We start from the raw sequence: 12,608 nt of genomic DNA, 5'->3' as shown, positions 1-12,608 counted from the left end.
CAGTGAGAGAAATATTTCATTCATATCATATTATTCAATACTCAGTTTTCTTTTAATGATACATCAAATTTGCGAACTAATGACTCCGTCGATCATGACTCAATATTAGGCCCCTTTAGTTGCCAATGCTGAAAAATTAACTAACAGGAAAACCTAAAATATCTTACAGTTTAGGGATGTATAATAAAACAATATGGAGCCACCTTATGGATATTATAAGTTCATTTAAAATTAACCAATAATAAAAAGAGTTCACCCCTATTTCTTGATTTGCTGCCATCTTTTTTGATGTGTTGATCACCATTTATTGGCCTCTAATATTGCAGATCAGTTTTCAATGGTTGGTTGTTCAGTCTTGGTTTATTGAGACCTGTATTCTTTAAGTAGGTTTCAGTAATTAGTGTTATGTTTCTATTATTCGTAAAAATCCAAATTGAAATGTTACCATTTGTTACCATTCATTGATTGTGAAGAGAGAATAAACGTTTCTAAGTGCATGTTTTAGTAAAGATCTTTAAATGTTCAATACCATTGTAGTTATGCCTTTCTAACTTTATTTTCCACTACTATGAGTAAATAGATTACTATACTACGTACTATTTTCCCTTTTTAATAGAACAGACGATTTTACTTTACTACATTGAATAATAGCTCTATTTTATTTGCTTCTTCTTCTTCTTACGGGTTAAATCAGACTCCCTTCATCCCTCTGTATGTGTTCATAGAATAAAGCAGTGATCCAGTGAAGATAAATGAATAAGTAAATTTAAATGATATTATATTGTTATTTTTTTAACATGTATTCCCTTTATCACCTATCTTTCTAGCAGAAAAAAACGGTGGGATTTGAAAACTTTTAACACTCTCAGCCCCGGGTGAAAGTTCACATAAACATATTCACTATTACTGTAGATTAGTAAAAATAGATGCCTGGATCTGATCATGTACATTATAAACACATTCAAAAACTAGAAATATAATGGTTGAAAATAGAAAACACGATATAATGAGTATATTTAACTAATAATCCCCACATAAAAACAATAGTATATTTCATTAATAGTCTCGGAAGTGACCTATTGCAGGGTGGGATTGAATTTACGGGAGAGTTGAAAAAGCGATCAAGCCCTGCAATAGAATTTTCAAGATGAGTATTGAAAGATACTCATCACGATGCATAAAAGCATAGAAAACTTTAAAAACTTATTCACATTTCATAGTCAAGTAATTATCCTTACATAAGGAAATCTAACACTATTTTCTAATACATTTTAGTGTTAAAATCTGCTGTTTGAACAAAGGACTGTCAAAACAAATAACAAAGTCATACTGGAATTTCAATTCAGAGAAAGAAATGTTTACTTAGGGAAAGTAATGTTTGGGAAAGAGAAAATCAGCTGATAGCTTTGAAAGACTTTCACAGATCTCAGCTGTATTGGAAAGTAGCTCTTTACAATACAGACGGATGAATCATTTCTATATCCATTATGATTTTAGATACTGCAAATGTGTACATTTACAAAGTTTACAGATGCCGACATTGATTAATTTTTTTCTACATAAAAAATTTATGTTCAATGTTCAAAATTAACTTACCAAAATAACTGAGAAGTACAGGGAGGAAAACAAGACCGTGGAAAGCACCAAATACCACTATGCCCAAGTACATCTTAAAATAAAACACTTTGAATATCTGAGAGTGGGCGAAGCCCAGAACTATAATTCCACTGAACTTGGTCAAAGTGATCCCAGAGAAAACCTGAAACAAAAAATTAATAGTTTTTAAAATAGTAAAAGTAAATTAATCCATCCACATACATGCTTCAAGTCTTAACAAAACATCACAAACACAATAAAAAAGCCAAAAACAAACACTTGTGTTATTCCTTACAACAATATAATTGTTCTGTTAAAAACCTGGAGTCATCTGTAGCACACATACAATCAATTGGGTTTTAGTTTCAAGGTCATAGCTTTGATCTATGTTTCATACCCATTTATGATCGTGTTTAAAAATATGTTATCGTTTATAAAGAACTTTATTATATTTTAAGAGATGCTATAGCTAAAATTTAAAAGGTTTCAGAACAAACCAAACAAAAATATGTTTTAAAACTAATCATCCATCAAAGTTCAGAGAAAAAAACTCATATTAACATTTAAATCTTCTCTAATTTATAACTGGTAAGTTGTCTTTGGCCACAATGTAGATAGTAATCAAATGTTTCATAATTACTATTCGTTATAGGGTTTCTTCACTATTTCTCTCTTTGAAAACTTTCACAATATTCTTTAAAACATTGAAATCACTCACAAATCTCTACACAAACTCGTCCACTCACTGTCATTAACTTCTGTTAACTTTCAATTAATATACTTGAGCTATTGAGAAAATTGAGTAGGAAGATAAATAACATAATATCACTTCTGTAGCCAATTTCGTGGTTTAATTTTTTTCTGACATATCAAAATGTAATGATGACATTGAAGTGTATGGACTGCAATGTCGGACTGGCCTGCCACCTGTTACTCAGTTGATGGCAGCGCTGTGTTGGACAGTTGCACGTTGATTATCCTTTCTTTACAATTTTTTTCTGGTTTGGATTTTTTTCAAACACCACGGAATGTTAAAATAACATTGTTGGGAATACAAAAGTACAAACAAAGATCTTAAAATAAATGGTGATGAAAATTTGTCACTTTGGCACTCAAATGTTACAGGAATCAAAATAACCAAATGACTTAATGACACCATAAAATTGTCTGATAATGAAAATGAGTGCACAATGTGTCTGCAGAACTCTACTGAAATGTGTATCAACTGAAAAACTCACCGACGTGCCCATGTTGAGAAGTGCATCTGATGCCCTCTGCGTTCTTGTTTCCTTTACTGATACTGAGAATGAGTGCACAATGTGTCTGCAGAACTCTACTGAAATGTGTATCAACTGAAAAACTCACCGACGTGCCCATGTTGAGAAGTGCATCTGATGCCCTCTGCGTTCTTGTCTCCTTTACTGATACTGAGAATGAGTGCACAATGTGTCTGCAGAACTCTACTGAAATGTGTATCAACTGAAAAACTCACCGATGTGCCCATGTTGAGAAGTGCATCTGATGCCCTCTGCGTTCTTGTCTCCTTTACTGATACTGAGAATGAGTGCACAATGTGTCTGCAGAACTCTACTGAAATGTGTATCAACTGAAAAACTCACCGACGTGCCCATGTTGAGAAGTGCATCTGATGCCCTCTGCGTTCTTGTCTCCTTTACTGATACTGAGAATGAGTGCACAATGTGGCTGCAGAACTCTACAGATATTCCTATTGCCTGAAACAAATAATTTAAATGTAGCAATAGTATTTTTGAAATATGAAAAGTTACTTAGATTTACTAAAAACTTAAATGTTATTACTTTATTCTTATGGGATTTACATGTACAAAATATCTCTCAAAAATTGTTTATGACAAAAAATTGGTGATATGTTTTAAGCATTCCAGTACTCTTTTAATTTTTCATCTAGGTTTATAAATAACCAAGTTGTGAATTTCTTACAAAAAAAATGGCATATAACAAAATGTTAGGAAATGTAACAACCATTCCAGAACACTATTTTTATCCATATAGAACATGAATTTTTTGTGAAGTTTGAACAGTCACCACATTTGAATGGAATGGCCTAAATAAAGTACAACAAATTAGATAGTAAACAAATGTTTTCAAAAAAGAAGAACTTTTTATAGTAAAATAATTCAACATGAAGAGAATGTGTTATATATGCTTATAAAAATGTTAAATGTATCATCATAAACCATCAAGAATAAACAAACTTATACAGACAAAAGTTGTTGACAATTGTCCATATATTATGTAACACTTTTAATTTTTACTATATTGGGTAATTGGAAAGACCTCTTTTACACATAGCAAACCATAAAAATATTTAAAATGTGGTCAATACTAATGTTTATTCTAGTTATCTGATCGTTCGGAAAGCCTAGCATTCAAGGAGTTGGAAAACTTTCATTTCTGTCTGTCTGTTCACACAATATCTTGAGAATGAACTTAACCTATAGACTTGAAATTTTGCCGGAAGCTTAAGAAGAAAGAAAAGAAAGAAAGAAAATTTATTTCTCCAAAACAAGTTACTAAATTTACACCAGCATTATCAACAATAATGTTAACAATATATTACTACATAATATTAAACATAAGAAAACACTATTGAGAGTCTCGGATGCACGGGCTTGACCTGATACTTGCTACACACTATTTTCACTAATGTCATTCTCTGCTACAGTTTTTAACCTATCCAGACCGTACACACTCACACACATATTTCCTGATAGATTAAAAGTTATAACACATTTAGGAGAAACAAAGAAAACCTCCAAGGCATTGCCTGTTTGGAGATATATTTATTGTACATTTCTGAATAAAAACGGCTTTTCAAACTGTACATAATTAAATACAGAAAGGGATTTATATAATTTAAATACAGTTTTATATATTTAGATGTAAATCTCCGCGTGTTGAATCCTTTTCCTACAGATTACCACAATACATACTACAATTAAAGTTGAGACATTAAATGCTGCACGTTGGAGCCATTCCCTTAATATTTCGAATGGAACTTGATTTTATTTTTACATCGCATCTGTACAAACAAATTAGTAAATGAAATGAGCAACTCGTTTTTAAAACAATTAAATTCCACTCACTCTCACAATCTCACATACATAACTGAATGGTAGACAACATATCTATAAATAAATATAGTACTGTATACACAAACTAATAACAAATAACAATATAATATCAAGTAATAACAAAACATAACAATAACAAGTAATAACAAAACCTAATAATAACACACAGTAACAAACGTAACAGTAGCAAGCAATAACAAACATAGTAATAACAATTCTTTCCTTTACTCATTAAACTTAAACAGCATATTTTCTATATTTTCTATTAAAAAAAGCCAATCCTTCAGGTATTTTGAGAAAACTTTGATTGAATTTTGATTCCTTACGTTCGAAGGCAATACATTGAACATTCGTGGTGCCAGATAAAAAAACATTTTGGTAATAAAAGTATTTGATGGCTTTGGCACAGGTAAGTCTTCTGAATTTCGTAATCTCAATTTATATTCATTCGTTAGCTTGAAATTTTTACTTCTCATAAAGAATATTTTCAGTACCTTAAAAGCGTACATATACCTCAATGGCAAGATTTGTAGTTGTTTAAACAAGGGATAGCTTGACTCAGCTCTATTTCGTTTTAAAATCATCCTTATGAAGTGCTTCTGAGAGGTAATGATGGTTTTCAGATTTGAAATGTATGTTCCCCCCCCAGCACGATAATGCATAATACAATCTACTGTTAATTAAAGAAAAATATAACATTTTTAAAAGATCTTTGTCACAAATATTTCTTAAAAAATAAAAAATTCTTAAGACATTATTCATTTTTTGTTTTAATCTTGTGATATGTGTTTTCCAATTTAATTCTTTATCTAACCACAACCCCAAATATTTTAAAGATTCCTCCCTCACTACCAGCCCACATCCTAAATTGCACTTATCGTTTATACATTCCAAACATTTGTAAGTAATATCGTTTTTGAACTGTATATTTCCTCTTAAGGAAAAGTTTATGTATTTAGTTTTTTCGGGACTTAATAACATATTATTTTTTGTAAACCACCATCTGAGTGCCTGTAAGTCTAGATTCATCTTAAGCTCAATATCTTCCCACGAATTCTCAACATAGCATAGAGCTGTATCATCAGCAAACGAAGTCACATTGCCATAAAAATTTCCATTGCATAAGTCATTAATATATATTAAGAATAGCGTAGCTCCTAAAACTGACCCTTGGGGTACTCCATACTTTATCTCACCAAAATAGCTAACAATTTCATTGATTTTGACACATTGCTTCCTATTAGATAAATAGCTCTTAAACCATTTCCATACAACTCCTCTAATCCCACAATCATATAATTTTTCAAGAAGAATTTTGTGTTGAACTGTATCGAATGCTTTCGTAATGTCTAAAAATAACCCAGAAACCTTTTTTCCATCATTCATCCCATTAGCTACTCGGTCCATAAAATCGAGCAGAGCCGTCTCCGTACCCATTCCCTGTCTAAATCCATATTGCTTGTTGCTAAAAAAACATGTAAATTCAAGGAACTTCAGTAATTTTTTTTTCATAATTTTTTCAAATATCTTTGCGAAAGACTATAACAGAGATATTGGCCTGTAATTACTACAAAAACGTTTAGAATCTTTTTTATGTATCGGTATAACGACAGCCTCTTTCAATTTGTCTGGAAATTCTCCCGATGTGAAACTAAAATTTATAATATATAGTAAGACATTCGTTATTTTACTATATATTTCCTTAATAAATACTGAGCTTATTCCATCAAGACCTGGTGAAGTACCTGATTTTAGGGACGTAATTGCCAATATAAGGTCGCTTAGCGTTGCCGGTGACAAAAACATAGAATTTGTACTACACTGACGTTTAAAACAGTTTTTGAATTCCATACTTTAAAAATTAATTGGTTTATTTATTTTATTCACAAGTTCTCCAGCAATAGATAAAAAGTAATTATTAAATTCATTTGCAACTATTTCAGGATCATTTACCATGGCATTACCAACTTCTAGATTTATTACACTATCATTGATTTTTTTCTGTCCAGGTATATCCTTAATAATATTCCAGGTTTTTTTAGAATTATCCTTGCAATTTTTAAAAAGTTCCGTATAATAATTATTCTTGTTAGCTCTAATATCTCTTTGAAGTTTATTTCTGTACTCTTTAAATTGGTCGACATTCTTTTTGTTATTAGGATTTTTCTTTATAGATTTTAATAAATTATTTCTAAATTTAATTCGTTTACATATTTCTAAATCAATCCACGGTTTTAATTTAACTATTCCTATCTTTTTATGCTTTATTTCTTTTCTACACTTTGATATTATAGAACCCAATGTCTCATAAAACATGTTAAAAGCACAAGATGCGTTTGTTTGGCTATAAACATAACTCCAGTCTGCTATCTCTAGAGCACAAATCAGCTGTTCTTTGTTAATGCGATAAGATGCCTCCCTGACCTTCTTCGGTGGCACAGGAGGGGCCCCTACTTTCATGCTCACAGCTGTCATGTAGTGGTCCGTAACACAACTGTCAATTACCGCTGCATCTAAGCTTAATTTATTTTGGTTTTTAATTTTGACTATAACATGATCAATACATGTTTTTGAATTCTCGGTAACCTGAGTAGGTTCATTTATTAATGATTCCATTCCATTACTAGCTAAAATTAGTTTGTAATCATCAATAATAGAACTGTTTTCCAACATGTTCATATTCATATCACCCATAATTATTACATTTTGATATAATTTAACATTAGGTTCCATTAAATAAGAATTTAATTCATCAGTGAATTTTGCACATGGATATTGATGTCTTCTATATATAGCAATCAAATTTACTTGACTTTCCATCACTTTAATAACAACTATTAATGCATCTGCTGATTTAAAATTTAGTGGCTTTGAATCAATTAAAGTAATACTATTGTGTATAAAAATCGCTATTCCCCCTGCTCTGTACTCTTCATTAGTTTTAATATGTAGAAGGTAATTTGGTATTTGATAAAACTGCGCCTCACTGTTTTGTATCCAAATTTCCGAAAATATAATAATTTTCGGCACACAAGGTAAAACAGATAACTCTGCAAGGTAATGGTCAAAGTTTGCCCTCATACTTCTAATATTTTGGTGTACAATAATTAGGTTAGAGCTTTGACTTAAAAAATCTATACTTTTTGTGCTACCCAAAGCTACGGCAATACAAAATTAATCCTAAAGTAAATTAAATACATAATTAAATACAAATAGCCTAAATACATTAATATATGCAGTGCATTTATACACTGCACACAGAAGTTGTTACAGATAAATAGACACATAAATAACAATAACAATAGGCCTACGCTTAATAAATTATAATATAGGTTACCTTGAAATGTAGAGCTAGATTTTATCAAGGTCAGCCCGGCATTTAACAATAGTCACAGGTCCATTATCCTCTTTTCTCAGAAATATTCTTCCACCTCGCACCCACAACCACTTGTAACCAAGTCTCTTTCTCTCCTCTCTCGCCAAAGCCAGCAGCCTCCTTCTCGCAGGGGTGAGTGACTCGTTCACATAAATGGTGTTGTCCGATGGTAGGCCTACGTGTCTGGTGGAAAAATCTCTCTTAGCTCGTCTCTTGGTCAGCAAGGCATCAGCATCTATTCTTCGCACAAATTTTACAATAATTCCAGGAGGGTCTTTGGAATTAGGCTTCTTCCCTAGAGTGTGGCAAGCATCTATCATGGAATCCTGGATATCCATGCCTAGGGCTTTCCCTACATCTTTCACTGTCTGTATAACATCGTTGTTTCCAACTGGCATTCCCTGTATCTCTACACAATTCCTCCTCGAATATTGTTCAGATTCATCTAGCCTTTCTTCCAGAAAATTAATCTTTTCTTTTAAAGCCTTATTTTCTGCCGTTAGGTTATCAATTTTCTCTAGGTACTGCAAGATCTTTTCAGTCTGATTTTTTAATGCTACTGTGTTTTCGTCAAGCTTTTCGTTCATAGCTTCGTAAGACTTGTTAAAATCTTTAATAGAACTTTTATGTTCGCTAGATAGTTCCTGAATAGCTTTAAATACAGCTTCTAAAGTTAGCCTACCGTCAGTTGCCTCTGCTTGGAACGACATACTACGACGCCTGGCCTCACTGCATGGTTCACACCTCCACACAATTCCCGCAGTTGAGAAATGTTCAATATCCGCTTTACTTAACTTGACACAAGTCCCGTGGAAATCCTTTTCACAGTCACAGCAGGACGCTTTCAATTGCTTGCTAGTAAAGGTTTTATTGCATACAGCACACAACGCCATTTCTAGGTTATGTTGATGTGTACACTTCAGATCAACAACAATTTCCAATATAACACTATTTACACAGTATGACGATAAGAACTATCAACACATATAGGCTCAACGATGTTTGTAATCTTAAAAATAATGTTGTTATCGTGATTGTACACTGATTATAACGAATTCACAACGGAGCTTACTAACAACCGTCTGCACTGTCTGATTGCCGCGCATGATCTGATCATTTCAGCTTCATTTCTATAAAGGTAACATTGAGTTTGATGATGGTACATGTCATTCCATGGCTGAGCATTAGTGAACATTTTTACATTGGTCATTTCTCTGTGAAACATGGTGTCCTGCAGGGCTTTATTTTGGGACCAGTTCTTTTCCTTGTCATGATAAATGACATGAATGCTCTGTAATGTTTTACTTTTTGCACATGATACCATGATTTATTCCAAGGGAAATACACCTGATTTGGCACGATCGTCTTGTCTGATTTTGTTTCAAAACATCAAAGAATGGTTCAGGGTAAATAGACTAAGCTTAAATGTAGAAAAAACACAAGGGAACACCATGCTCCGGAGCAGGTCAAATTGCTGGGTTTCACCTTGGATGTGAAGCTGACCTGGAAAGGAAACATTACAAATGTTTGGACAAAATGAGCACGAGTCACTTTTTTGCTACACAAGCTGAAACCGATGCTTCCAAAACAAAACCTAATACCGGTGTACTATAGAATATTTTACAACCAAATCATATATGGCCTGTAACTCTGGGCCCTGCGCATAATCAACTATGCAGGATTTCACAACCATTGCAGGCCTATTGTTGTGGAGCTGGCTATTACAATCTTCGATCAGTACATTTTGAACAGTCTGCTTTACATTAACGCAAATTTAAGAAAACTTGTCAAAAGAGAAAACGTTCATACACAAAACACCCACAGAAAACATGATATAAATGTTCCGTACTGTAGGCTAAGCAAGAGGAAAGACTGCTTCCTGGCTCTCGCGATTAGGCTATACAATGTTCTTCCAGTTGGGGTCAAGGAATTTGAGTATTACAAATTCAGGCGGTGATTGGAGTCCTGGCTTAAGAAGAATTCGTTTTACTCCATCAATAAGTTTTTTTTTAATTGACCGGACCACAATTGCCTAATATACCGCCATCTTGACAAAAATAAAGTTACCAGTGTATATAAGTTTTAAAAGTAAACCGTGTCTAAATATTAGTTAAGTTAGATTAGTTTGATGCAGCTAATCCAGAAGTGCTGGTCAAAGGGGAAGAAGAAGCTATTGAGGTATGTGTAACCATGATTGCAACAAGAAAATCACAGAATAAATAAATTTGTAAGCAAACTAAATGTAGTCATATGACAGTTTAACATGTTTCATAGTGATACAGGTAGTACATACTTGAAATTTGGCACAGAAACTCAGTTAAGTTTGTTACAAGACGCATAGCGTGGTGTACTCTTTCTTACTTTGTTATAGTTAACAGGCAAATAAAATAACTGGCCATATTAGTTGATAGTTTCTGAATTACAACTAATGCACCATTAGGGTTCTTGTGAGTGATAAAATCATTTGTCAATGGCACTTACTTCCAGCAATCTTTTAGTAATTTGAATGTGAAACTCATTGGGTTCAGTTCAGGGATATCGTAGCTGTTTAATTCTAATTAATTAAATCCCCCATTTTTTCTATCAAGTGGCCTTACTTGTACATGAACATTCATGAGATGAGATTTGACAATTATTGTGTTACTAAACTACATGAAGGCCATCAAACGTTTATGTGGAAACACATTTGATTAGGACCTACCATTACGAGGTTGACCAACGAGACAGCGTTGAGCGTGATGTCCAGGAAGTACATAAGGCCGCCGAGGTTGACGATGATCATGGTGATGGTAATCACCACGATCAGAGACAGCACCAGGTCCAAACCTATCAGCACAAATGTCACCAGAAACACAGCTCCGAGCGATATCCCGATGCTCTTCAGGGTGTCCGGCCACATTGTCAGATATTGTTCAAAAAATACGTAAAAGACACTGCAAGCAAACACACTTCAGATATCACCAGTACATAATACGTAATCAAACTATCTGAATAATATACAATATTAGTAAAAAGTATAAATTACTTTTGAAGATCAAAATAACTTGACTTCTAACTGGATTTAAAAGAACTTATATTAATAAAAATGTTCGATTTATTCAGGTCTTTGAATACATTGTAAAATAACTATTGTTGTAGAATGTAATGAATTCAGTTGAGATGTGAACTAAACTACAAACCTGTAGGGAAACACATTGACCACAGTGTTTCCTCCGAGCTTCTGTATGTTGGTGTTTATCATCTCAGTAATATTGTCTGCGATCATCCGGGCTTCTCTTATTGCTCCGTAGTATTCACTGGATGTTTTCAGGATTGTATGGAATGCCATATAGTATGTAGCTTCTACTATTGTGTTGTTGTTCTCATCAACCTTGTAGTTGACAGCCTGTTAAAAGATAAGTTCTATTGAAAAACTAACACAACAATAACACAATTTGATATGCAGACTTTTCAGAACAGTTAATTATACAAATTTAACGAACATCTTTCTTATGTTTCCCAAGTAAAGTATATAGAACCAAAGTAAGTAATGTTATGAAAAAAATAACAAACAAGGAAGAATGAAAAACAATGACATCTGACAAGTATAACTCTTGAGAAATCAAATGTCCAGAAAACAGATCAGAAAAAGCTTTTGAAAAACAAGCTGAGTGTGTGAATCACAGTCATATCTTGTACAAGATTTAAAGGTTAAACACAAATAAGGGAGTTACAAAGGTCCTTTTAGAACGAAGGAAAGGGTCTTAGACTCAACCCTCAGATGAATAAAAAAACTTGTGCAATTTTTAAGTTTGACAAATCCGAGTGTTTGCAATAATGCCAGTACATCTAATCAAATTAGTGCAAATACAGAGGTCTCTAATGTAAAGGTATAATCCTGGGATTCTTGTCCTGTATTTTCTGCAGCTTGAAAATGCAGAATTTTATTCCAGCCTGATCAAAAAAACTTCCAAATCATCCACAAAATAAATTTCCTTAGCAAACCCTTAACTTTTACATATGTATAACCCCAATCACTGTTTCAGACCATGAGGGCACATTCAAGTTGGGTTTTGACTTAGGATCTATAAAATACTAAACAATAATCATTGCTACTGAAAAAAAATTGTAACTAGACTCCTAGTTCTAGAATCAAAACTAACAGATAAGCTTGGAATTTATGGTAAAACATCATACTATAAAGCTGATTTCACATTCAGGATAGATCTTATATCACGGATTAAAAAACAGAGCTCTCATTGGATCCTTGAGATAATTCTGGATCAGCAACAAAACTTTCAAATACACTATATGAAATCATAACTATTCTAAAAGTCCTAAAATATACAGTTAGACCTAGTGAAAAAGGCCACTGGAAAATCCAAGAACGATACACTTTCTGAAAAATGTGATGACAATGATTCTCTAAAGTTAATAAGTTACATTCAACCACAGGATCAGTCACTGAACGACCAGTCTTTGATAGTCAAACAACCTTCCCCAACGCGTGGTGTGAATATACAAGCCAACAAATTCATTAATGA

At 32.9% G+C, this 12,608-nt stretch overlaps 1 protein-coding gene across 4 annotated transcripts in view; it reads right to left on the bottom strand.

Annotated features, from left to right (window-relative positions):
• The window catches only part of LOC124362171 (NPC intracellular cholesterol transporter 1), a 127,124-nt gene that overhangs the window by 16,779 nt on the left and 97,737 nt on the right, over window positions 1-12,608 (bottom strand). For all 4 annotated transcript variants that reach the window (XM_046816422.1, XM_046816423.1, XM_046816421.1 and 1 more), the window contains 4 exons: window positions 11,265-11,470; window positions 10,787-11,018; window positions 3,216-3,329; window positions 1,597-1,759 (listed from right to left, as the gene is read on the bottom strand). In XM_046816422.1, the coding sequence (XP_046672378.1) occupies window positions 1,597-1,759; window positions 3,216-3,329; window positions 10,787-11,018; window positions 11,265-11,470 (715 nt within the window). The remainder of the gene's footprint in view (window positions 1-1,596; window positions 1,760-3,215; window positions 3,330-10,786; window positions 11,019-11,264; window positions 11,471-12,608) is intronic.

The sequence above is a fragment of the Homalodisca vitripennis genome, chromosome 5, assembly GCF_021130785.1.
Source record: "Homalodisca vitripennis isolate AUS2020 chromosome 5, UT_GWSS_2.1, whole genome shotgun sequence".
In the NCBI taxonomy this organism is placed as follows: domain Eukaryota; kingdom Metazoa; phylum Arthropoda; class Insecta; order Hemiptera; family Cicadellidae; genus Homalodisca; species Homalodisca vitripennis.
The sequence above is the reverse complement of the archived record's forward strand: the minus strand, read 5'-3'. Positions and strand labels throughout refer to the sequence as shown.